Raw genomic sequence first — 26,732 nt, 5'->3', positions numbered from 1 at the left:
TTCCATGAAAAGGGATTTATTGCCAAACTTCAAGAAAGGCGCTTCATAAGCAGAAGGCATGGAATGCCACCCTCCTCAAGGAGGCAGGCCAGGCAGCCCCTGTGAATTCCCGATCCTCTCCCCTCCCCTGGAAGCTGGCTTCCCCCTCGGGTCCAGGCTGCCAAGGCACAGGAAGCCCACAGAAACCAATGGCATTAGGCCACTAAGGTGACCCCAGAGCTACTTGCTCAGCCTGGTCACTTATCAGAGGAGGAAACTGAGGCTCTAGTCCCAGGAAGGAGGTGACTTGGCTAATGCTCCAGCCAGCCCAGGCTGCTGGTGGAGCAAGGCTGTTCCCCAAAGGAAGACTGCAGGGGGCCACGTGACTGTGAGCCCCTGGTGACATTCTTGCTCTCACACTGGAGACAGATGGAGAGACATCAGACTGGGGCATGGGAGCCTAGTCTGTTCAAGGAGTGTGGCTTAGGGAGGCCAAGGCGGGCTCACGAGCCGTGACCTTGCTGCTTGCCCCCACCCCTGCCCAGTACAGGCTGCAGGGTGGACACGTGCCCCTCCTGATCCCTGGCCACTGTCCTCAAGAACCAAGGAGAAGAAGGCAGTGAGCTGTGCCGGCGGGCCTCAGAGGGCATGACTGGTGGCTGGGGGTGAGGCAGTGGGCAGGAAGGCCAGGCACGCAGCTGTGACCCTCCTTCTCTTTCAGTAAACAAAAGTGCACTTGCAGAAACCCCTGAGCAGGCCTGTCAGAAGCTGCGCCTACTCCCACAGGCCCCAGGGAGAGTGGCTGTGGCCCTCAGGGCCTCTGCACCTATAGACTGCCCTCAGTCCGGCCGCTGCAGCAGGATGGAGACTGGATGTGCTCCTGGAGCCCGAGACGACGGCGGGGAGGGGCTCGGGAGAGGCCCAGGGTGCAGGCACGGACCACGAAAGGGACAGGAGCTAATGCTCCTTCCACAAGAAGTTCAGGAGGAGCAGTCCCTCTAGCCTGAGCCAGAGGGGTGAGGGGAAAGGGGAGAGGGAAGTGGGTTCAGGTCCCAACACACTCCCAACGGCATTTGAAGAAATAACTGGGATACCGGACCTGTTTGGGTTCAGAAGCAACCACAGAGACCCAGATATAAATCCCATCTGGGAGGCACAGAAGTTGGGGCAGCTTCTCTTCTGAAGGTTGATTTATAATGAATTACATACAGGATGTTCTGATGTCGACATCGGGTTCACCTGTACAGGAATGTGCAAGGCTGGACACAAGCGGGTCCAGGGGCAGGGACTAGACTACGAGACCCTTTGAGTTCCTCCTCCACCCTGGAGTCCCCCAATCACGGCTCACCAGAGGGGAAGGCCTGCAGAATAGGAAACAGGCCCAGGGAGGGGGCCCACAGCTAGTGGCTTTCTCACACAGATGCCTCCCACCTGCTTTCAGAGGCCCTAGCTGGGTTCCAGGTCTCACTCAGCTGAAGGACAAACCTCTAGTCTAGACCCAAGGCCCCTGCAGCTACTAGGAATAGGGGGGGTGGGGAGGGTTGCTTATGGCTTGAAGCTGCCTCTGCCTGGGAACATCTGGACATGGAGGCGGCAGGGGGGCTCAGCTGTGCTCTATTCAGAAGTCAGGAATGTAAACTATTGAGGGCGCGAAGCAGAGATGACACCGCCCTCAAAAACCCGAGCGCTGTGCCAGGGCCCTGGGGCTGTTCGGAACAACCACGCCAGCACAGAGGTACCGCATGCGTGCTCCCAGCCCAAGCCCAGAGCTGGAGGCCCGGCCAGAGAGCGGCCCTGGGTGGCACTTGGCACCTCTGGCCAGGGCAGGGCGAGAAGGATCCCAGGAGTCTCTGCAGGTCCTGGCCAAACCCTGACATGCCTGATGGCCCTTCTACAGCCTGGAAAGAAGCACATTTCTCGGCAGGGCTGGGCTCCAGTGGACTGAGTCGGCCGGGAGGGACCATGCTCTGGGCTGGCAGGCCCTAGGGTGCGCTTCTCCGGTAGAGGGTCACCAGCTCCTTCCGCTTCTCCCGGAGCCCAGGTGCTTCCTGGCTCAGCTCTCCCAGATCTCTGATCTCCTGCAGGGCCTGGGTGGCCTGCCTCAGCTGCTCCACAGCCTGGCTGAGCAGCGCCTCGGCATTCCCAGCAGCCGGCTCACTGCCCAGCACCTTGTTCAACAGTTTCTCCGTCTGTTCCGAGGCCACTTTCACCTCCAGCTGGGCCCGATACAGCTGTTCCCCAGGCTTCCGTGGACGTCGGGGGCCTTCCCCAAGCAGGTCCCCCAGGGAGGAGCAGCGGGGATGGAACTGAGGCTGCGGGTCCCAGTGGGGCAGTGCTGTGGACGTTGTTGCATCCTTTGGGCAAGTTCCTGGGGTGCCTGCATCCCGGGATGGCTTGATGGGCTCAGGGCTGTCATCCACACCATTCACCGAGACCTGTGCTGGGCCTCGGGCAGAGGTCTCAGAGGCCCCAGGACTCTGGGCTGGCCCAGAAGCCTGCACGCCACTCATGGAGGCTCTCAGTTTCTCCGATAAGATCTTGGCTGGGGGTGTCGGGGGTGGAGCGGGCTTCCCACCCTCCCTAGGCACGGCCTTGGAAGTCCCAGAATCGGGCACCTGGGGCGGTTCTGTACTCTCAGGGTCAGGGGGCTCCTCAGGGCTGGGGCTCTCCCAGCTCACCTTCAGTTTGTCAGGCAGGACCCTGCTGGGGGGCTGCTCAGAGCCCCTGTCCTCCCCCACTGGAGTCTCTGAGTCTTCTCGGCTTTCAGGGTGGGCCTCAGAGCTTGCTGGGACAGGGGTTGAGGCTCTCTCCCCTACAGGGGTCTCCACTCCGTCACCAAGACTGGTCGTCTCAGGTGCTGCAGAAGGCTTGGTAGGAGGCATGGGTGGCCGGGGTGTCTCCCGGGGCTGGGCTGCCCTGACATCATTGCTGGGGGCAAACACTGGCAGCCCGCTGTCAGGAACATCAAGGTCCAGGCGCGAAAGCCCATCGGATGCTGCACTGGCTACCTGGGTGGAGGGGCAGGATATGGGCATGAACTTGGATGACCAGCCACTGGGTCAGGTGTGCCCACCTACAAGGTATTTAAGCCCTCCCATCTAGGCTGCCCAGGCCCCTGGCCCCCTACTCTCCATGCCCTCTGCTCTGGTTTCCAAAGCCACCTGATTAGAAGCTAAAGTGATTCTCTGATGAATCCTCTCCTGTCTCTCACTTCCATAGAATTCCTGGTTTTGAAATCACAGGCCAGGAAGCCAGAGCTAGGGTGCGCTCTCAGCGCCCCAGCCTGGCTTCTTCCAGCCTGTGTGATAGGCCGCTCTTTTGAATGGCAATTGTGCTGGCCTGGGTGTCAGGGGACACGGTTCCAGCCTGGCTGTGGGCCTTGGGAGGGTCCCTTCTCTGCAACCACCCACCCAGGGTCCCCACAGTCAGCAGTCGACAGGACCAGAACCCACATATGGGTCTCCTGCGTCATCCTGAGCTTGCTCGCCCGGCAGACCTCTGTCCGGTCGGCCAGCCCTCCGGGCCAGAGCTCTCCAGCCTTCGCCTGCCCAGCTGCTCAGCAGCTGGTGCCCACTCTCCTCGTGCTGTCACGTGTGGCCCCAGACACGGGCAGCCCCAGACCACAGCTGAGTGCCAGAGGAGAACAGCTGCACCCAGCAGGCAGCTGGCGCCATCTGGCCCCAGGGGCCCACAGGGACACCCAGCAGCCCCACGGTCATGGGGAAAACTCCCAGGGAGCCTCAGAGGGCCTGGAGCGGGGCTGGGCAGGAGGCCCTTCCCAAGGTCCCTCAAGGTCCCTCACTCCCTTTTACACACACAGGGTGACCTGGCCTACACATGCGCTCAGTCACCGGACACGAGTGCCTCCCTGAATTCTTCTCAGAGGGTTCCCCTCTCCAAGGCTGGCCTGCCCCACACCTCCTAGGCCTCCTCCCTCAGACATGACTTTCCTCTCTGGCTACTTCAGTCACTCCCTCTGCAGGCTTTTTTCCCTCCGCTGACAGACATGAACAGGCTATCTCATCTCACCAGCAAACACTCCAATGACCTTGGCCCCTTTCTGTCTCCCTCCTTCCCCGCCATGGTCTATCTCCTTCTCTCCAGCATCCCCAGCCCTGCACCCCATGACAGCCCTAAGCTGAGAAAATGTGCTGTAAACGTCACCATCTGCCTTTTCCTCAGTCCTGCCTCGTGACTTGTGGCTGCCAACCTGGCTGATGACCCCCAGTCCTGTGCCCTTCTCTCCGGATGCGCCACTCTCTGGCTTCCTCTTCCTTTGCTCCCTACTGCCCCCCATTCCCCAAAGGCAACATCGGCTGAGGTTCTTTCCTGGCCTCCAAGGTCTCTCCCCCAACTATCGACACCCATCAGTAACACTGGTCTGACGAAGGGCTCCTCCCTGCCCCCTCCCCCTTGCCCATAACTTCTCCCACATTCCCTGTGTCCAGGGCCTCCCTTCGCCGGGTCTCCAGGCTTGGGGGCACTCCTGACAACCCTCCCTCTTTGTCCAGTCCGCCTCCCCGAGTCCTGAATTCAATCACAAGCCCAGGTGGCTCTTGCTTCCCAGTGTCTCTTGCACCGGCCCCTCCCTTTTCACCCCCTCCTGGGGCCTAGAGGCCCCACCCCTGCCTCTATTTCCTGGCCCCCTGCCTTTCCCTCCATCAACCTGACCCATCCTACCCAGGGCCTCCAACTGACCTCTGCAACGCACCCTCCCATCCATCCTGCCCCCGACTCCTGCTTTCAAGGCCTCCACAATTTCCTCCCCCCACCCCACGTTCCCAGACACATCTCCCAGCCAAAGGGACCAGGCACACCTCAAACTCTCCTGCCCTGGGCCTCAAGCTCGCACCATTCCCTCCACCCAGGACCTCCCTCACTCCAAGTCTGCCCACTGAAACCGTTCCCATGCTTCAAGGGTCAGCTCAGGTGTCTGTGGGTCCTCCGTGGTCCCTCCTGCTCAGCCTGCCTGAGCCGCCCTCTGTACCAAAATTAGACAGCGCCGCTTGGAGCAGTCCGTGGACAGGTCTCCTCTCCGGCTGGAAGCTGAGCTCTGAGAGGCGGGGACTAGCCTCAGGCTCTCAGTTTCCCTCCAGCACCAGGTTGGGTTAAGGCCCGTGGACTCAACACGGGAAGCAGGCGCACCCACTCCCTGAGGACATACAGCACTTGCGCCTCCACACCGACACCCCGCATGCCACTCAGGCAGCCCGATACCAAGAGTGCTCAGGAAAAAGGTGGCCCAAGCCCGCGGCCACCTAAGGAGCTGTGGTCCCAGGCTCATCTGACTCCCAACCTTCCCAAGCTGGGGCCAAGGCCTTACCTCCTTCAGGTGGACTCTTGTAGGGGGCCGGCGCCGCTGACCCCCACGTACGCGGTCCCGTGTCACATGCTCCAGGGCACAGCTCTTGTCCACCTTTACCTGGGAAGGACAGGGAACCACGTCAGTCCCCAGCAGGCCTTGAGGAGAGGAGGAAACGCCCAGGCGTTAACCTGAGACTCAGAGGCAGGGTCTGCACCTGCATCCTTGCTTGACAGGGTCAAGGGCCCCAGCTGTCCCTCTCTTTGAGGCACCTCCCTGCTTTTCCCCCCGACTCTCCACAGCCTGTGTCATCTCTCTGCAGTCTGAGGCTCTCCCTTCTCTGCAGCTGCTTGCATAGCCTCAGTCTTCCTGCCCAAATGTGGGCTATCAGCCCTCACCCCTCAGTCCACTGCAGTACGTAAGCAGCCCCGAGGCTGCTCTTGCGCTAAGCTTGGGGGGGAGCGGGGAGAAGACAGCCCACGATCCCCTAGTACCTGGCTTCCAGAAAAGACCTTCCCTGGCCCCAGTCACTCTCCCAGGACCCCTGGGGATAGCTCAAGAAAGAGCAGGGCCTCCACCCCCAGGGGTCAGGGAGTCTGGGGGGCAGCATCTCCTCTCTAAGGATAAGGAATGGGGGTGGGGAGTAGCCGGGAAGCCATAGGAAGAGTCACGTGGGAAATCCAGACTCTGAATCCCGGAGCAGCCTGTCCCTGCGGTGGGGGGGGTGGGCTAAGACTCTTCTGCCCACAGGTGAGGCTCAGGCCCACCTGAGGGTCTTTGCAGTGGAGGAGCTGGTCCTGCTCCGCCAAGGCTGTGGGCCGAGACCCAGCCCATGCTCCTGTGGCCTCCAACACTCTCTCCCCTGAAATGGGGACACTTTCCCAAGCAAGTGAAGGGCTGAGCATGGCACAGTCACGTAAGACGTGATCCAGGAGCCATGGCTGCGAGGCAGGGAACCTGGGTGTTAAGAGGGAACCTGCGTGGGAAAATTCGCTCCCCTTGGGTCTCAGTCTTCTGCAATCCAAGGGGTCACTCTAGGTGGCCCCCCAAGCCCATTTTTGCCCAAACAGCTATGAATCCATGATATCAACGATAAACCCTCCCTAGGAGATCTGGCCCCCTGGGACACCCTGCCTGCCGAAAGCCTGATCATGGCCCTGCTGCCATCACCACTACAGCACAGGGGGCTGGGTGGCCACTGCAAGCAGATAAGGAGGCCCAGGGTTAGAGCCAGCCAAGCTTGGACTTCACCGCCCAACTGAAGAGTGAGCTGTCAAGCTCTCAGCTCACCCACAGACCTCTCTGCTGTTTCCTGCTGTTTCCGGCTGGGGCTGGGTTGGAAAGGATGCATGGCTGCACCCAGTCAAGTTCTACCCCACCACTTACCCATGTTTTAATTTAAAACAAGTTACTTAACTTCCTTACACCTCAGTGTCCTCATCTGTAACATGGGAACACAACCACCTACTTTGAGGGGTATTGTGAGGATTAAACGAGGTAACAACCACAGATGCCCCAGTGTTTGTAGCAGTGACATAATCAAGGGGCTGTCAGGGTGGGGTGGGGCAGGGTCCACTCTGAGATCACACACGGTGGGAAAGGAGACCCAGAGCCGTTCACAGGACCTCATCGCACCTCGTCGAAAGCCTTGTTCTTGCCTCGGTTGATCCCTTCATTGAGGGCTTTGATCCAGGATTCCTTCTCCTCCCCATTGGATGCCTGGAACTTGATGTCGCTGACCTGCAAGGGGCATGCGTGGGGTGGATAGTAGATGTTTAAAAGGGTTCCCATTTGGGGTCTTGAGGAAGCTTCCCACCCAAGATTGAAGTCTGCCCCCGCACAGCTGGTCAGGAGCAAACCACAATGACCCCCACGTCAGGTCTGACACTGGGGCTTCAGAGCAAGGGAGGGGACAGATCCAGCAGAGAAGGGGCCCTCTCCATGTATACAGCTGCCAGAGATTTGGATTCAAATCAGCCTTGCCCAGCTCTGGTCTCACTCCATGTGACTCCCGCAGACCAGCTGCCTGACCTCTGAGTTTTCTCTGTAAAGTAGGAGTAGTCCCACTCTACTTCCATCAGATTGAGTACAATGACAGAGGTGACAGGCATGAGGGGTGTCCATTGGTGAAGGCCCACTGGAACCAGGGCCGCCTGCAGCTGCCCAGTGGGCCCCACAACCAGTCCTGGACAAGTGAAAAAGTCCCAGGGTCTCCTTTCTGGCCTTGAATCACAGGCTGCAAGAGAGAAAGGGCATTAGGGGGTCAATTCCAGCCCCCTCATCATATAGATAAGAAAAAAGAGGCTCATCAGATGGGATGGGACTTGGCCAAGGTGGCCTAAAGTAACCCCATGACTTGACCTCACACCCAACCTCATCCCACGCCACCCCACGGGTTCCTTCCCACCTCAGGCAGGAGCTCCGAACTCCTACATTAGCATCAGAAGGCAGCTCAGAGAGGCCCCTTCCTGTCAGGCCCCATGGTCAGACAGGAAACAGTGGAAGGAGTGAGGTCACACAAACCCAGGAGCCACCCCTATGGTGGACACAGCAGTAGGGCCTCTGAGCTGGACAGACCAGCACTCACAGCTGGCTGACTCGGAGCCTCAGGGAGCTATGAAGATCAGTGATGTAGCAAAGTGTTAAACGTGGAAGCGGGCACAGAGCGGGTGCTCAGTACTAGGAATTATCACCATTTATCTCCTTCTGGACAAAACAGTCCTAGTTTCCTCATCTGGAAAAAGGGATGACACCGCCTACCACAAAGCAATGCTGAGGGAATTAAACATGACTAAAGCCACAGCCTGGCACATAGTAGGTACTCAGAAATGGTTACTGAATGAATAGCTAATCAATGAATGAACTGGCCCAAGGTTCCTGTTTTGGGGCCGCTGCGCACTCTGACACTAGGAAGCCCTAGTTCTTTGTCAGGCGGGTCGCCAGCTGCCCATCCCTGCCCGGGTGTTAAGATAGCGCTTTCCCTCCTGCTGCTCTCCCAGTTATGTAACATGCAGCCCGCCTGGCCCCCTCAGCATCCTTGTTATATAACTTCCTCCTGGCTGCCTCTGCCTTCTCCTCACACAGGGCCCTGGTTCCACCCACCTCCCCATGCCAGGCACAGCCCAATGCTCATTTGCATGACCAGGGTAAATTTGATCCTGGCAGCAGATCGGCAGCTAAGTCGAAAACCCCAGGACACCTTGGCAACTGCCTCAGCCCAGCCATCAGGGCCGGTAGGGGCTCAGGAAGGGACAGCGCTGCATCTGGGCTCTGAAAGGGCCCACCCAGCCCTGAATGAGGGCTGCGAGTAAGGTGACCCAGGGCAGCCCATGAGCCCAGCTACGCTTCTCCTGCTCACAGGCCCTGAGTTGGTGGGGTCCCTGCCTGGTGCAGGACTTAGCATCCCAGAGAGCTTGAGAGGCATACACTTGAACTCAGCAACAGATGCAGCAAGAGAAAGAGCACTGGCCTGAGAGTCAAGTTCACAGCGTTCTAGTCGCACCAACCTGCAATGAGACCTGCACAGGTCTCTTTACTACTCAGGGCCTCAGTGGGACAAAAACACAACCACTGGACTCAACCCAAGCTGTGACCCTTTCCCATTGACAGCCCACCTAGGCAGGCTGGGGGGAGGGTGTTGGCCCAGGGGCTCCCCTAGGAGAGGGAATACGAAATTAAATGGGACCCAGCGTCACCCTAAGGAACCCTGAAATCCTGCTGAATGAGCCAGGCATCCCACAAGGTGGTCCGAATGGGGACAAACAGGAGACCAAGAAGTTGCTCCTCTTGCCCCACCCCTGTGTCCTGAAGGCTGCACACATCCCTCCTCAAGCCCTTCCTAGCACAGGCCCCACTAGGAGAAGCTAACGGGACTGGACACAGAGAAGGCCCACATGGCTGGAAAAGGGGGGAGGACAAAATGGCAGAGAGGAAAGAAGCGGGAGGGGGAGAGAGGAGACAGGAAAGAGGAAAGGGCCAAGCTGGCTGAAACCAGCGGGGCAGCAAGGCCCAGCAGAGGCCACCCCGCTTCCTGGCAGCGTCTGCCTGTGACCTCATGGCAGGGGCGTGGGGACAGGGAGGCAGGAGGGAGAGGGGCACGCAAGACACTGGAGTCTTTGTTTATTTGATTAGAGGGAAAAAAAGGCGGCCTCTGGACCAGACAGCCGGGGTCATGTGACCTCCCGGCCAGCCTGCAGCCTCCCTGAGGAGGGGAACACCCAGGGCGATAGGAAAGGAGAGAGGATGCTTGGGGGGGCGGGGCCGTCTACCATCTGGCCTTTGGAGAGCGCCCACTCTCTGTGTGAGCTCCTGGGTGCCGAGGGTCAGGGGCCCTTGAGCCGGAACCAGCGTGGGCTGTGCTCCCGCTGCCCAGCAGCCCCCACCAATCACCCCACGGCCCTATCTCCCCGACCCTCGCCCTGCTCCCAGGGTCACCCAGAGCTGACCTGAACTCTTGGCACGATTCAGGGATGAAAGGGAGGGTGCTGGCCGAAGCAGCTGACAATGCAGCTGCACAAACAGGCCTCTCGGAAGGTGACGCCCCCCCACCCCACCCCGAGTGGGGCCCGACCCACCTGGCCCACCACCAGATGATTCTCAGAGCCGCGAAAGGAGGTGGCCCACAGAACCGTGCTGGCAGAGGACAGAGAAGCAAGGTCCCCTCCACCTCACATCCACATATGCTCACTAAGGGACACACAAAGACCCAGGCAGCCCCTGGGCCAGGCGAACACTCAGCGGCACATAAAGAGGTGCACACACGTGTATCAGGCACACAGGCAGACCTTCACATATAGCGCACTCTACACCTTTCCCAAATACACACACACAAATACAGCGCCACTGAGAGAGGAAGTGGATCTCCAGGACAGGGTCGGGGTTCCAGGGCCTGAAAGACCAAAATGTGGCTCTCCCCTTCCTCACAGAGCCCTAAGCATCAGAGGTCAATGAAACCTGCCCCTACCCTGGGCACACACACCCCCCACCCCGCCCAGGGTCAGAGCTCCACGGTGGCTCCCTTGCCCCCAACCACCGTCAAGTGGGACAGAGGGTTAGTGAGTAAAGCATCGTGGTCTCCTCCAGGGCCCAGAGCTCCGGGGACCACAGAGGACTGGGTTCCTGGCCCTTAAACCTATGAAAGAGACAGAATGGCTTCGGGCAAGCCCAGACGAGGCCCACTCTCCAACCCCCAGCCTCTGTGACTCAGCCCCGCTCTGCGAGGCTCCACATGACATGCAGAGGTTGGGGCAAGGCACGGCCCAGCTGCAGATTGGTGTGACCTGGCGAGAGGTGCTGTAAATGCCAGCCTCCAATCTGATCTCCCTCCTGACATCTGTGAAACTCTACCACATGTTAGCACCCACCCGGACCCCCTGCCAGAGGTGCGGGGTGCAAACAGCGAACTTCATCCACACACACAGCATGTCCCAGGGCGAAAACCTCTCAGGCAAGAGACTTCCTCCAGCTTCAGCCAAGAAAGAACAGTGCAAAGGGAGGAAAGCTGGGGGGCTGCAGGTCCAAGCACTGAGCCTCGGATGAAAGGTAGGAGAGGTGGCCCACCCAGGAAAGCCTGGGATGAGGGGAGGGTGTGGCCGCCTGACTACGTCAGGGTGTCAGAGGCCTGGCGGGGTGAAGGCCTCATCCCCAGCTTTCTTGCCTCAGTCCTGGGCCTCCTGGGTCCGGGAGATGGCCAAGGGCCCCACCTCCCAAAGACTACTTTCCAACTACAGCCTGGGAAGGAGGCCCCAGGGCCTAGAAGGGGAGAGGGGAGCAGAGCTCTCAGCAGAGCTCTAAATGCGCCTCCTATCAACCAGGGGCTGGGGCGACTTCAAGTTAAAAGCAAGCCAAAGGTCTGACCTGTGGCAGCCCCTGGGTCTGGGCCTCAGCCACATTCAACAGAGAACCTGCAGACTTGCATCCAGGGGCCCAGCCTGTCTCAGAGAGCCTTCCAGGGGTGACCTTGCCCAGCAGACCCTGGCCTGGAGCGAGGTCAGTCAGCAGCAGGCCTTGCCCTACCTTGTTCCCTGGGGACCGCAGCAGGATAAAGCGGTGTTTCCGCTTGAGGAGGGCACGAAGGTCCTGGCACTTCTCATAGCTGCCCAGCTCCACTGTCTCCACACACTTCTGCTCATCCTGGGGAGGGAGACACAGGGGACATGGTGAGAGCTAGATGCCCTAGACCCTCAAACACCCAGGCCCCGCCCCAGACCCTGATCCCACTCAGTGAGGGCACTGCTTGGTCAGAGGGGGCCCTCGGGCTGCCAATCAACCACCAAGATGCAGCATTCAGACCCTGGCAAGGAGACGGTGTTCAGTCCATGCCGGTTGGAGGGATGCCCTCCAGGCTCACCATCCATAGGAGAAATGGGGCTCACAGCCCGAAGGCGGGCGGCAGGGCTGACTCAAATGCGCCTAAGGTCAAAGGAGGCAACGGGGAAGCTAGAAAGGCTTAGGAAAGTGTGCCAGGGAGTCCACGCAGGCCCAGAAGCCAGGCAGAGACCTGTGAAAGAGGTGGTCTGGAAGGAGGAGCAAGTTGTCACAAACGAGGGGAAAAAAAGGCTTTCCAGGCAGAGCCACAGAGAGAAGCGTGAATAAGGCTGTTTGAGGTTACACAACCCGCCTTCACCACAGTGATCCGGAGTTGACTTCCCCACTTGGCATCTTCCTCTGCTGACCCTTGGCTTGGGGTGAGAGGCCACTCTCCATGGCCTGCACAATGGAGAAGGCAAGGGTTCCTTCTAGAGTGCCCCCTGAGTCTGCCACCGTGAGGCCTCATCACTAGTAAGGCTGGTGGCCAGGACAGTGGCCAGCCTCTTCTCGGCCACCCCTGGACACTGGCTGGGCTGCCTTTCTGCCTGCCAGCCCTGGCCCTTGAGTGTTTTCTCCTCATGGGCTCTACCCACCAGGTGCCTCTCCAGCCAGCTGTCTGGGACACCCTCCTCCCTCAGTGTTGGTCAGTTGGTTCCACTTCCAGGGGACACCCAGCTGGAACAGCTTCCTGGGTGTGGCACACTCGCCCCCTGGAGACTCGAGGGAAGCAGATGCAGGCCCTGGAGACGGGCACGCAAGTTAAGCCAACTCCTGCTCTTGGACATCATGCAGAGCATCCAACCAGGGACCGCCTCAGTGCTCCACAGTTTGGGGTGGAATATCCGGGAGGCAGTGACTCGATTATATGCAGAGGAAATGCCCCAATTTCCCTCCATGATAAGTCGCATATACTAAGAAACCCTGACACTTAGCGAGCACTTCTGCATCCCCGATTCTCCTGAGTCCCTCAAGCACCCTGAAATCCTAGAGCCCCAGTATTTGTCTCATTTTATAGAGGAAGAGAATGAGAGCTGGAGGTGAAGAGATTTACCCTTGGGCACAGACCCAAATGTAAGGAGCAGGGCCAAACGCAAACACCCATCCTCTGACTCCCAAGCCAGAGCCCTTTGTAGCATATCAGACTCCTTCCAGGCAGAGCCAGAAGCTGGACAGTGCCCTAGCTGCAGGTTGCTCTGCACCAGTGGTCCCCCAGGTGTGGTACCTGGGCCAGCAGCCACAGCATCACCTGAGGACTTGTTAGAAATGCAAATTCTCTTGAATAAAATATATATATATATATCCCACAAGGACTCAGAGGCAAAAAATATACAAATCAATATTCACTGCAAAGTAAAGGAGCTGTTACAGTGGAGGATTCCTGGACTGAATGTCAATGTTATGACATAGTGTGAGTGTGTTTCGTGTTTGGTAATTGCAATCATTGTTGCTTTTGTTGTGGTCATCCATTTACAATGCTTGGTGTCAGTTTATTTATCTCTTGTAAAAATAAAATACAGTGTGTGTGTGTGTGTGTGTGTGTGTGTGTGTGTGTGAAAAAAAAAAAAAAGTTAATGCAAAGTGTATCTGGGGACCAGCGCTGGTTTGCACATTATTTCCTACAGGTCTTCGTCAAGATGTAGTTTAAGTTTTTGTAATCTTTTTTTACCCCTGTTACGTTTGTTCTAGTTAAAGTTATTGAAATATAATTTTCTGTCTGTTAAATCTAATAATAAAAAATTGGATAATTGGAAAAAAAAAGAAATGCAAATTCTCAAGGCCCATCCCTACTGAATCATAATCTTGGGGGAATGGGCCTGGCAATCTGAGTTTTAACAAGCCCTTATACAAAAGTTTGCGAACCTCTGCTCTATACCAGAGATTCTCAGCCTTGGCGGCACCTGGTAGCTTAAAAAAAACCCAGTGCCCGGGCAACATCCCAGACCAATTACATCAGGATCCCCAGGGGACAGAGCTCAGACATCAGTATTTTTCAAAGCAGATGATTGTACAGCTAAGGTGAGTAACCACTGACCTACTCTCTCTTCAGCCTTTCAGGGAAAGAGGAACAGGTGGCCAGGGTGGCCTGATCTTTCCCATCTAGATTCAAACAGGTGTCTTTTCCCATTTTTGCCTCCACGCACCTCTTTCCAATACTTAGTCTCCAGTCCCTTCCAGGTTCCTGCACTCAACACAAGGGCTGGTAAAATCCATCTGCTCCAGGAAGCTGCCCTGCTCACCTGCAAGAGCCTAAGCCTCGGTGCTCTCTCCCTCCTCTAAGGGTCCCCATCAGAGGGCACTTCTGCAGGCATCTTACTAGGTGCTAGGGACACCCTGTCATGGGGAAGAATGGTCCTAACTCCCTGCTGAGCCATCTCTCTCTACCCTCTGCTGCATGTGTCTGCTCTCCTTTCTGTTCCCCCTACAGCACCCTACAAGGGGCAGCCCTCAAGAGGAAAAGTTTGCTGAACTGAATGCCTGACTCAGAGTGAGACTCCAGAAAGGACGTCCCCCCGACCCCCATCCCAGAGAGAGAGGTTCACCTACTCCATGGGCACAGGTCTCCCCCGACTAGGCAGCTACCGGCCCAAACATACCCTCCTCTGTCTGGAAACAAAAGTCACTCCATCTCCACCACCCAGCTCCCCACGGCTGCCTGACCTGGGTCTCCTCTCAACCTGAAACGCTGAATCATCCGGCCCTTCTGCCTCTCAGAAAAGTCGGATAAACCAGCAGGCACTGGGCGGGGGCAGCATTTTTGGAATGTCAGCCTCACTGACAGCAAAGAAACAGCCAAGAGTCATTCGCACTCGCCTAGTTCCTTACATCAGAAAGAGGAATTGAACTAGTAAGCATTTCTCAACTCCTTCTCCTGTGCCAAGCTCCCCCACCCCCGAGTGCTAAGTTCTTAAAACTGCCCTGAGGTTTTGAATAGTGATTTTTTTTTTTTAAAGCATGATTTAGACTTTTTTGTGTTTAGGGGATATGAAATCCTTCCTGCTTCCCAGACGTGGGCCAGATGTAGAGAGGTGACCCAGGACAAGTCTGGTAGCGCCTGATGGGCTGACAGCTGGGGGGCCTGTCACTGAACTCTTATGGCAGCTGGGACTGGAGGAAGCTGCGACAGCCCCCTTTATTTATAAAAATAGCCCCCTGCCGCCGCCACAGCACATCCTAATTTGGGGCCAGCAGCAGTAGAGAACATCTGGGGGGCTGTCTGCACCATTCACCCCCTTGGCCTCCTCCGGCTGCTTCTCTGACACCCCAACTCCATGAGCCTGGGGACTTGGTCAGGAAAGGTGAGATGCTTCTCAAAGGCAGCTCCTTTGAACACCTAGATCTTTCTTGGTCTGCGACAGTTATGAATTTGCCAAGACGGCCTGAGGCATGCTGACAGAGGCTGATGGGGAACAGGCAGGATCCCCCTTCCTCTGCCCCCAGGCCAGCTCTTCCCCGTGTACTCCGTCTGTCCGAGTCATACAGTAATAGCCCAGTTGCAGTGGACAGGCCCTCTGAGAGCCTCAACCCCAGAACATAAACAGCATCTCTAAGTAAAGGCCACCTTTTGGCCTCAGGTCTTCACCCAGAACTTTATTGACACTTATTTAACACACAACTTCTACATCCTGGGTTGTCCAAGTTCCAAACCTGCTGAAATGAAAAGGGGCACAAGTCTGAAGTGGGAAGATATGAGGACTGTGAGAGGCACAAGGACGGCAAAAGCGGCAACTGGCAGCTTGATGTTAGAGGAGAACGCAAAGCTGAAAAGCACCGTCTGGCAGTACAGAACAGCCTGATCCTCAGTGACTCTGAGCCACCAAGGAAAGACTCCATTAGGCCAGTACCTTCTGTTGAAAGGCAGACAATATCCAGCGTACTTTAGAGGACTTCCACCAAGAATAAGTTTTAGAGTTTACTTGCTGACATAGCTGGGTGGAGAGATCCCTGGCTTTGGCTCTAGACCTGACCTTCATTCACTGAGATGCTGAACAGGATTTGAGCACCTTGGGCCTCAGGGTGCTCCTCTGTAGAATGTGACATGATGACCACTCTTTTTTTTTTTAATATTTATTTATTTATTTGGCTGTGCCAGATCTCAGCTGAGGCATGCAGGATCTTCGTTGCCGTGTGCAGGATCTTTAGTTGCGGCATGTGGGCTCTTAGTTGCGGCATGTGAGATCTAGTTCCCTGACCAGGGATTGAACCCGGGCCCCCTGCATTGGGAGCACGGAGTCTTAACCACTGGACCACCAGGGAAGTCCCCATGATGACCACTCTTAAGGGACTATTGTGAGCATCCTCCAAGAGGTATGTAAGACCTCCAAACAAGCATGAGCAATAAGTATTATTTCTACTATCATTACTGAGTGGAGCAAGCTTCAGTTTTCTGGAAACTTCAGAGATGTGGAACCTAGCCCCGGGACAGGGAGCTGCAGTGTAGGTGGACAGCTGAGGAGACACACACATCCCTGTGCACATATGCTTCAAAGAGCCCCTCATCCAGGAGTCCTACGCTCGCACCTAGAGGTATCGTCCTTGTACCACACCGACCCAGAGAAGACCAGGCAATCGCCCAAGGTTGCACAGCGGGTCAAAAGCGAAGCAGGCCTTCCAGTCCGGGTTCTGGAATCCTCTTGTGGCCTGGGCTGCCCTCACTTTGCTCCCTGACCCGGCACCCCCAAACTCAGGACCAGACAGGTCCTTACCTCGTTCTCGTAGACCAGCAGCTGGGCCTGGCAGAGGAGCAGGTAGCGGTCTTTCCAGAGGCCCAGGAAGCCCCCGCTGCTCTTCTTGATCCAGCCAGCCTTGTCCGCCGTCTGCGCTCCCCGAGGCTTCTGGCCCCCTTCCTTCACGCCCTGTAACACAGCATCCGGACGCGCCGTGAGGGTTGCTGCCGTGAGGCCACACAGGGATGTGTCCCTCTGCTGGATACCTACTGATATCACCCCATTTGAGCTTCCCTACAACGCCTGAGGCAGATATTCTCAATCCAATATCAGAAATAACAGTTAACAACAGCAGCCACAACGATAACAGCTACAGTCACCTTATACTGAACCACTGTATTATGTTTTACCCAAACTGTCTCATTTAACCCGCGCGACCACCCTCCCAGGTGGTAGCATCATTATCCACATGTCACAGCAGACTGAAGCTCCGAGAGGGGAGGTGACTCGCCAGAGTCACACCGCTGGAAGGACAAAACCAGAATTCAAACTGGGTCTCTCTGACCCCATGTTCTCCCCTCCACCATTCTGCCTCCCGTGCATTCATTCAACCTCGTCAACACACGCTGTACTGAGCACCTACAATGTCACAGATGCTGGAGTAGGCAGGGAAGAATAAAAAGAACACATCTTTGCCCTCATGGGGCTGGCAATGTGGGGAAGGAGGAGCTGAACAAATAAACACCAGACATAAATACACTAACAACCATGAAATGCTATGAAGGAATCAGTGAAGGGGAAGTGAAGAGGAGGGAGTGCGAGAGGACAGCGGGGGACCTGGCTCAGGTCCGTGTGGCTCAGGAAGGCCTCCCAGAGGAAAGGACGTTCATGCAGGATCCGAAGGATGTAAGGAGGCAGGCAGGCAGAGTGGTAATTTTCCTCCCTACCCCTGCCCTTCTAGAGAGCCCACTCTGCGGCCCCTGCATCCTACCCCAAAACAGGAGGTTCCGCTGCCCTCATCCCTGCCCCAGGCCAGGACTTTAGGGTAGCCACCTTGTCTGGCGAGGGCTCCAAGGACACTGCCTTCGACCACAGGCAGGTACAGGAGGTAAACTCAAACCCTTCTCTAGGACATGGCAGCCACCCTGGAGTCTCCAGGCCAGTCACTGACATCTTGTGCCTCTTGATTACCTGCTTAAGTAGCTGGGCGCCAGGTATATGCCTACCAGATGGGGTCGAATTCACATTTGGTCCCCAGAACCCAGCACCGTTCCTTTACACATAATGGGTGCTCAAGAAATATCTGTGAAATGAAAATAAAAATACACCCAATTTGCTAACCACTTTGCTTCAATGACTGGTACCCACAGTGGTGAGTGTGAAGGGGAGAGTGCAGGAGAGGAGGGCTAAGAGCATGTCAGAATCCACAGGATGCTAGAAGGAAATCAGCACTGACTAATTCTGACTGCTTTATAATTTACATAAAGCTTAAAAATGGGGCTCCAGGGCTTCCCTGGTGGCGCAGTGATTGAGAGTCCGCCTGCCGATGCAGGGACACGGGTTTGTGCCCCGGTCCAGGAAGATCCCACATGCTTGTGTACCACCAAAAAAAAAAAAAAATGGGGCTCTAGTTAAAAGGAGCATACCTCTCCCCAGGGATACCCTGTGGCCACAGCTGCCTTTGGAAGGACAAGTCCAGACAGAAGTGTGGTAGGCTGTCAGGGGCTGGACAGGGCATGGCTTCCCTGTGCTCCATCATGGCAGGGAATCCCCAGTCTGGTTCTTACTGTGGCCCCCTCCCCCTCTGAACTGCATACTCCAGTGGTCAGGAGTCTGAGCTCTGAAGCCCAAGTCACACAGACCAGAGGCAGGTCACTTGGTCTCTCTAAGCCTCAGTTTCTTCATTTGTGAAATGATGATATTAACAGAAGTTGCAAGGATTATAACTCCGTGAGGGCAGGGTTTTTTGTTTTGATTACTGCTGTATCCCCAATGCCTAGGCAGTGTCTGGCACACAATAGGTGCTCAATAAATGTTAGTTGCTGAATAAAAAGATACGACATACAAAGCAATGCCTAAGATACCCTAAACTTAGTAAATGGCAGCTGTCATTATTGTTACTGTTGTCACTGCCATCCCCTCTAGCTCTCTGGAACCCTTTCCCTGGGCCTGGTTCAGAATTCAGGACAAGGCCTTTCTGGGCTTAGCTGCTGGGCCTCAATGCTCCCAGGAGCTCCAGGAATACGAGATGCCCCCTCAGGGTCTCTCCCTAACTTGTAGATGGCAAGAGAAATGGAGAAGTGGAATGGTCCCAAATGGTCTTCCTGGATGGAGAAATGAGGAAGTGAGAGGCTTGCTGACAGGCCAGTTATGAGCCACCCTGATCAGGGAAAGAGGGGACTTCAGGGCCCTTTGACAAGAAGGGGGAGGCTCTAGCATCCTACCATGCACCCAGTGCCCGCCCACCCCATCACCAGAGACCCTGTGTTCAGCCCCATGGGCTGTGTGACCCGCTGGGGCCTCATCCACACAGAGACCCCTCTATGCTGGCCTCCACCAGGGCTGGAGGGGTAGAAGTGGGAAATGGGAAACCCCACCTCAACATCTGACATGTCACACCCCTCCATTAGCAACTACAGCAGATGGCCATCCCCTAGGCCTGCAGACTCTAGGCTTCTCTCAAACAAGACCGCGGAGCATGCTGCCCAGATCTACTTTTGAGCTCCAAGCTCGCCTCCTGTTTGCAGAGGCCCACCCACGACCCCATGGGATCTCACATCCCCCTCCACTTGTGACCTCCCCTACTTGCCTCACCCACAGCCTGAGACATGATAACTTCCTGCCAGCTGGAAGCTCCCGGGGGCCGGGCTGGAACCTGGTACCCTGACCACCACCCTCTCCGCATGGAGCAGAGAAGTGCCTGGTGAATGCCATGACTGAATTAGCTAGGGAAGCCAGTGCAGAGCCTTCAGGGATGGGAGTACCAGGATGGCACTGAGGAGAGAACGCACTTGAGGATGGGGGGAGTGACAGCTGAGGGGCTGGAGGTGGCATGAACCGAAGCCCAGGAGAAGGTCTCCTTGCCAGGAATCAGCCACAGCAAGAGCCACCAGAAGACAGGCCTGGCTGGAGGTCAGAGTCCTGCCATCCTTCACCAGCCCCTCTCCCTGCCCCTCAGACACTCTCCCACCAGGGGGCCGGAGATGCCCCAGTAAGTTTTAATAAGCGGGCCCTCCCCTTGGCAGGGCTCACAGGGGAGGTTTTGTCCTGCTCAGCCCGGTTTCTCGGCCTCCTCTCCTCTTATTGACCAGCTGACCACTGTTCTTCCTGTTTCGCTCTCTCTTCTCCCACCCATCCTCACTCAGGCCCTCCCCCCGCCCACCGCGAGCAGCTCCTGAGGCACCTCTGGGCACCAGCCTGGCTCTGCTTTGCCTGAGATGGGAGGGCCTCTGGGTCATTCATTAAAAATAAAAATAAAAAAAAAGGAAAAAGACACCAGGTCAGTCAGCCCAACACTGTGCACAGAAAGGAGCACGTGGAAAGCCACAACACAGGCCATGACAGGGAGATAGAGACCAGCAGAAGAGAACTTGTTGGCACCTTACATCACAGGGAGCTTAGGATAATGACCTTTGCCCTTTGACTAAACCCCATGATGCCCTGACCAAACTCTGCTAAGAACCTACCATGTCAGAGCCCTGTGACGGGGCAATCAGAGAGAGGAAGCACAGGCTCTGACCTGAAGAACTTCCAGTCTGATGGGGGCAACACAGACCCTGCACAAGGGAAATCCCCAGTCTGGGGGTTGGGTAGGCATCCCCTGCTTGAGAGGATCCCAGCCCACTGGGAGGGCTCTAGCACTGACCCAGACGGATACCCCGGTCTTGGCTCTCTGGTAGGGGAAGGACTTGGGGTTAGTTTGGGAAGCCCTTGCAGAAGGAAGGGTTTTGGTAAGACTGTGAGGAGGGAAAGAGACACACATCTTGGCCCACAGAAGAAGGAAAGGCACAGAAGGTACCAAAGACCCTATACTCTCAACCCTTTCACTACAGGATGAGAAAGTGCAGGCCAGAAAGGGTCGAAGATTAGCTTAAGGTCACAAAACCAGTGTTGCGACAGGACACTGCCCTGCCACTCTCTAGATGTGTTAGGGCAAAGGAGCAGCCTGGTGCCACTGGAGGTCAAGCCAGGGAAAGGCATGACTGAGAGGAAGAGGGGCAGAACCCCAGGGCAGAGATAGAAAAGCCTGAGTCCAGTTGCAACAATACCTCACACTGATAACTGAAGCTTTCAAAGCTTTTGCACATAAACCATCGCATTTCTGGACTGCCCACCTCCCTCATTTTATAGATGGGGAAACTGAGGCCCTGAGAACACAAATGGTTAGATGCCCCATGCCCAGACCTGCACTTTTGCACCAAATCTCAGGCTGATGGGGACTACCAACCCATTGCATGGAGGAGGTCACTGAGGCTGAGGGGGCTTGGCATCAGGGTTCCTGGGACATGGGGAGGAAGTTCAAAGCCAGGGGAGGACTAAAAGCAGCCATTTGGGAGTGAAGTGATGAGGCCAGCCTGGGGTCATGGGGCAGAGCAGACGACTAAGATCAAAGAGGTGTTTTAGAGAAAGGAGGATGGGCACTGAGGCCTGGAGAAACAAGAGGAAGTTAAGGGGAAAAGAAATGAGAGGGAAAGAGGGATGTCAAAGGGGGGGCGGGGTAGGGAACAGGGAGCTCCCGGCTGTGTGGGGAGGTGGTGGGCAAGACCGTAGATAGCCCAGATGTGCGGGGAGCTTTCGGCATCTGGGAGTCAGTAAGTGGCAATGTTAGAGACTCAAGACCAGAGGGAGTACAGGGCTGGGCGGACCTCCAGACAAGCCATTGGCCCAGGAGGCCCCAGGAGAACTTCCCTTAATTGGGGGCCAGAGCAGATCAGGAGATGGAGTAATCCTGTCCCAAATCCCCTGGGAGAAGGAGAGGGGCCACAGCCAGACAGCCCAGCCCTCACAGCAGGGGTGGGGAAGCCCCACCCCTGTCAGCAAGAAAACACAGCCAATCATAGTGGCCTGACTTTGCCCCCTATTTCCACCCATTCTGAGAGAAGAGGCTACAATCAGGACCCGGGGAGGAGACCAGGCCCTATATTTTATAGAAGAAGAAATGCAGGCTTAGAGGGGAAGTGACTTATCTACCATCCCACAGAAATGCAGGGCCTAGCCTGGAGAGAACTCTGACGGATACACCAGCTGTCCCTGGGCAGTGGTCCCAGGAAGCAGGGAGACGAGCACTGATGGGGACACAGGCAGCCTGGTCCCCAGCTAGCCAAGGTTGCCCCAAGAGTGAAGTTTCATATTTCCTCCCCACTTATCCAGGCAAAGACACATCCCCTCCCCTCGGTCTGGGAGGGGCAGAAGCTGAGACCCCTTGGGGGACCAGAAGCAAAATCCTCTAGCCACAGCAGGCCCCTCCCTAGTTTATGCATTCCACAGTCACACATTAAGTGCTGGCAGTGTGCCTGGATGAGGGGGCTACTGAGAGAACTGAGTCTGCTACTAAAGGGCAGGGGTCACAAAGTGTCTGACCCCACCCCAGACCAAGAGGGTCCTGAGGGGGAAGAGGGAGGCTCAAGGGGCATTGCTGGTCCAGCTGCCCAGCTCCTCCAGGGAGTCAGCCCTCCAGGGATGTGGGAAAGGCAGGGGCAGGAATCAGCCCCTACAAGGGCCTGACACCCAAGCAGGGGAGAAGGTAGACTCACAGGGACTTAAACAGGGGAGAAAACGCAACTTTTCCAGTCCTGCGGCCACCAGACAGGGTCAAAACCTCAAAATTCCTTGAGACAGGGACTCCAGAACCCACAGACCCACCACAAAACACACACACACACACACACACACACACACACACACACACACAGTGTGCCCTAAGGATCCGACGTGGACGGCACAGGGAGTCAGTGGTAACCAGGGTTCGAGCCCAGCAACCTAGGACACTTTCAGCAAGTCATCAAACTGACCAGAGCCTCAGTCTCCCCATCAATCCAATGGGAACAATAACAACCCCCATGCCCATAGTTGGTGAGAGAAGACAGAAATAACGAAGGAGGATGGGTCTGCTATCCCTACCCCCGCCCCTGCTCATCTCATTTGCCTAGGCTTTGCCTGGAGACCCGCGGGAGAGGGGCTGGCTGGAACAAGGGCCTGAGCCAGGGACCCCAACCGCCGCGAGGGTCTCGAAGACCCCAGCCCAGGTCCCCCGACTGGCCCGGTCCTCACCTCCTCTTCCATGACGAGTCCGCTGATGTCCGGCCGCTCGACCGCTCGGCCGCTCACTCCCGGCGCCGCGCGGTCTCCGTTACCTCCATCCACCGCCGGCCGGGCGGCGGCTCAGTGCGTTCTGTCCCGCTGGCTGCCGGGGGCCCAAGAAACTTCGGGGGGGCGGGGCCGAGGGCGGAGAGAGGCTTCCGGGGGCCGGGGGCGGGGCCCGAGGAGGGGACTAGCGGGGCCCTGAGGCCCTGGTCTGGGGCGGGAAACTAGGGCCGGGGCCGGGCTGAGGGAGGAGCCTGGGCGGGGCCGGGCGGGGGCTCGGGGACTGGATGGAGGAGCCGGGGCTGGAGGAAGACGGGGGTGGGGTGGGGAACCGAGCGGAGAGAGGTTTCCCTGACTCGCGGAAGGAGTGGGACTGGAAAGGGATAAAGGGTGTGGGGCACCGGCAGGGGGAGGGGAGGGGGCTTCCGGCCAGAGGCAGAGGCGAGGGAAGCGGGCGGGGTCCGAGGGCGGGGCCGGGGTGGGGCAAGACCGAGAGAGCGCCCGAGGAGGTGGCGGCTTCTGCATTTCAGGTCTCCTGACCGAGTGGGCTGGGGTTGCCTGACCGGGCCAAGCCGGCCTGGGCGGCCCAGAAATGGGGGCATCCAGAGAGTCCTTCTTTCCTACCTGACGCTAGGGTAGTGGTGACTACCTGGTCCTCTTCTCCCTAGAACCTCCTGGCAGGGCGGCGCCTGGAGCTCGGATCCCGTCCGGAGAGTCGTTTAACGGGAAGACCTGGGGCTGAGAGTCTGGACTCCAGGGTCCCTTTGGGGGAGGAGGTCTTCCTCTGACTCTCGGGGGTCCCCAAATGCAGTGTTCTCCTGCCCTCGTTGGGCATTGCTCAGAGCCGTCCTCCTCTGGTTCCCATATCTGAGAGCCCCGCCCCCACCCCATCCAGCAGTGAATCTTGCAGCCTTGACAACCTTGCCGAGGAGTGAAATGTAGGGACCAGATAATGGTGTTAGTTATACCTTGTACTCTCACTTTACACTTAGAGAATCAGAGGCCTAGGGAGAGAAAGTGACTGGCTACATCCCAACCTCCATCACGGTCCTGTTCCCTCCACACACACACCTCTTCCCTCTTAGCTCTCTGGGTCAACCCTGCCCAATGCCTCTGCAGGAAGAATTAAGTGCGTGTGGAATCAATGGTGACCTCCTTTGGCTCTGGTTGCCATAGCAGCGGCTGTACCAGTTGACCCAGCTCCCCTTTCACTGCCTTCTGCTGGCCCTCAGGCTTCCAAGTCACTTCCAGTCAGCATGGAAAAGGGCAGCCTGGAACTCCAGGGCCAAGGGGAAAGAAGATGGAGTCAGACTTTTTCTTCATACCTGGGCCTGGGTTCCTTTATCTAAAAGGATGAAGAAAATCCAGCCTGGGAAACTGAGAAAATGAGTATACATGACAACCACCTCTTGTGGCCACCACACGGTTTTATTCCCTCAACTTGCAGAGCTGTGCAGCCGTTGTACCCTGTGCCTGAGGACTCAGAAGATCCTGTATCTGGAAACTCATGTTCCGCCTGCTGGAGACCAGAGCCCCTGGGGAATTCATGCTGTTGCACAGAAGCAACTCATGGTGGGTTGGGGGTGAGGTCAGTTTTGATATCCGGGCAGCTCTGTCCCTTGAGAGTGAGCCACTGATAACCACTTGGGTCTCAGTTTCCCCACTCAGCCCATACTGGCCCTCTGGTTGTTGCCTCCACACCACACGCATTTTTTTCATCACAAATATTTTATTTGCCTTGATTATTCGTCAGGCCCTACACTAATGGCTGGAAGATAATGGCAGGACCCAGGGTCCCTGTCCTTTTTCAGGAGAGAAAGGCATGTAAACAGAGAAAACTACGTGTTAAATGTGAGGATGAAGGCATAGAGGAAGGAAGGGCACTAAAACCGGGACAGAAGGAACAGGCATTCCAGGCAGAGGAGACAGTGTGAACAACATGGAGGCATGAAAGAGTATTGTGTGTGTGTGTGTGTGCGTGCGTGTGTGTGTGTGTGTGTGTGCGCGTGTAGGGAGGCCAGGCTGGAGAAGCAGACAGAGCTCAGTGTAGAGAGGACCTTGAAGCTGTGTTGAGGAGACTACATTTCAACCTCAGGCCAATGGGAAGTCACTGAAAGTCTGGGGCTGTGGAAGGGATGGAGTCTATTTTGCATATGTGCCATTTAATCAACAAAGTTTATTGAGTGCCTCTGAAGTGGGGTGTTTTCCAATACTTCATCCTGGCATTTATCTGTTCACTCAAAAGAATTTGGGGCACCTCTCTTATCTGCTCACTGTACTAAACTCCTCACAAAAGTAGGTACCCATCCATGAAATAAATAGAATTTTTATCCTCATTTTACAGATCAAGAATCCAAGGCTTGGACCTGTTTAAGGTCTCTTGACTGGTAAGTGGTGGCCCAAGGATTCAAACCTCTCCTGACTCCAGTGCTCTCTCTAAATGATGTGTTTTGGCACCACTGTGTGACCAGGCCACAGAAAGGCCCAGGCCCTGGCTTGTAGAGCTGATGAACCAGTAGGAGGGTAGACACGTCCTGAGAAGGGTACACGGTGTGTGCTGAGAGCTGGTTCCCAGAGGGGCTGGAGCAACTAAGTTGTATTCTAGCAGGGTTCTATGGATGGGGGAGAGGGGGTGCAGCGGGAATTTAGGAAGTGGGAACATCTCACAAAAGTAAGAACTTGTAGAAGACCCTGACTTGTTAGGGGACTGTAGGCAGATTTCTGTGGTCATATACATGTGATGTTGGTGGGGAGTTCGGAAAGATGGCACCAAGGAGGCAGCAGGAGCTAGGGCACTAAGGGCTTTGAGTGCTGACCTGAGAGATTTGAAATTCCTCCTGCAAAGAGCTGGGGGCCACTGAAGCAGTGAAGCAGGGCCTGACATCATTTTCATTCTGAAACCTCATTTTCATAACTGCTGTGTGAAGAACGGTGACAGGGCAAGAGAGACATGGAGACCCATTGGGTCAGAGATTGTTACAGAAATCCAGGTTGGAGGTGACGGAGCTTGAACCAAGCCAGTGGTTATAAGGATGGCAGGAGCAGATTCAAAAGATAGTAGAGATAGAGGGGTCGGGACTTGGAGAGAATGGTTTCATTATTCATTGATAAATATCCATTCAATAAATATCTGTTGAGAGGCTACCATGTCTCAGGCACTGTTCTAAACACAGGGCACAAAGCCATAAACATGACAGGGGTGATCTCTGCCCTCTTGAAGCCGGAAGAGAGAGATGATAGGCAAATAAACAAATGACCACAATAACAACAGAATGTGATAAGTTCTCTAAGGAAAGTAAACAGGTAATAAAATAATAATTGGGGAGCCAATTTTAGATATGGTGTGAGTGGTGGGGTGGAGCTTTTCCACAGAGTGGAAATTTCAGCTGAAACCTGAAAGATGAGAAAGAGACAGTCACCAAAAAGTAGCAGACAGTCACAGTGAAAGGCGGAAGATATTTCATGCAGAAGAAAGAGCAAATGCAAAGCCTCCGGCATAGGGTCTTCAAGGAACACCAAGGAGGCCAGTGTGACAGAAGTATAGTGAGTAAAGAAGAAAGTGGTAGATTTGAGATCACAGAGGAAAAAGGGGAGGGAGTTGGCCTCAGGCTATGGTAAGAACTGTGGATTTTATTCTAAAAGGAATAGCCTGGGGAGGCATTGAGAGCTTTTAACTAGAGCAGTAGCAAAATCTGATTTATGTGTTTGAAAAGATCCCACCTGCTGCTGTTCGGAGAAGAGATTGTAGGAGGACCAGAGTGGAATCTAGGAATCCAGTGAGATTATGAGACTACTGCTGTAATCCAGGGGAGAGCTGACAGGTTGCTAGTTCTAGGTTGTGGGGTGGAGGTTGAGGGAAGTGAATAGATTCAAAATACATTTTGATAACCTATAATGGAAAAGAATCTGAAAAAGGATATGATTTATATATACATATATATATATATAAAAATCACTTTGCTATACACCTGAAACACATTTTAAATCAACTATATTTCAATTTTTTCCTTATCCATGTATCTGTTGGTGGCCATTTAGGTTGCTTCCATGTCTTGGCTATTGTAAATAGTGCTGCTATGAACACTGGGGTGCATGTATCTTTTTGCATCAGAGTTTTCTCCTGATACATGCCCAGGAGTGGGATTGCTGGATCATATGGTAAGTTTATTTTTAGT

At 55.8% G+C, this 26,732-nt stretch overlaps 1 protein-coding gene across 2 annotated transcripts; it reads right to left on the bottom strand.

Annotated features, from left to right (window-relative positions):
• On the bottom strand, positions 1 to 26,732 carry PLEKHO2 (pleckstrin homology domain containing O2). Of its 2 annotated transcripts, XM_033851810.2 has the most exons (6): positions 22,525 to 26,723; positions 16,294 to 16,443; positions 11,297 to 11,413; positions 6,917 to 7,021; positions 5,303 to 5,401; positions 1 to 2,987 (listed from the first exon to the last, which is right to left on the bottom strand). In XM_033851810.2, exons 1-6 carry the CDS (start codon positions 22,534 to 22,536, stop codon positions 1,962 to 1,964), a joined length of 1,509 nt encoding a protein of 502 aa, XP_033707701.1. In that variant the 5' UTR covers positions 22,537 to 26,723; the 3' UTR covers positions 1 to 1,961. The 2 variants fall into 2 exon arrangements, with proteins under 2 accessions (XP_033707701.1, XP_073655852.1); XM_073799751.1 differs by lacking the exon at positions 11,297 to 11,413 and having other exon boundaries at positions 22,525 to 26,732.

This window comes from Tursiops truncatus, chromosome 2 (assembly GCF_011762595.2).
Source record: "Tursiops truncatus isolate mTurTru1 chromosome 2, mTurTru1.mat.Y, whole genome shotgun sequence".
In the NCBI taxonomy this organism is placed as follows: domain Eukaryota; kingdom Metazoa; phylum Chordata; class Mammalia; order Artiodactyla; family Delphinidae; genus Tursiops; species Tursiops truncatus.
The sequence above is the reverse complement of the archived record's forward strand: the minus strand, read 5'-3'. Positions and strand labels throughout refer to the sequence as shown.

Coding starts and splice junctions, on each gene's coding strand:
- PLEKHO2 (XM_033851810.2), bottom strand. Junction 11,414..16,293: donor TGCTGGTCTACGAGAACGAG/GTAAGGACCTGT, acceptor CTCCCTCCCCAG/GATGAGCAGAAGTGTGTGGA. Junction 5,402..6,916: donor AGAACAAGGCTTTCGACGAG/GTGCGATGAGGT, acceptor TGTCCTTCCCAG/GTAAAGGTGGACAAGAGCTG.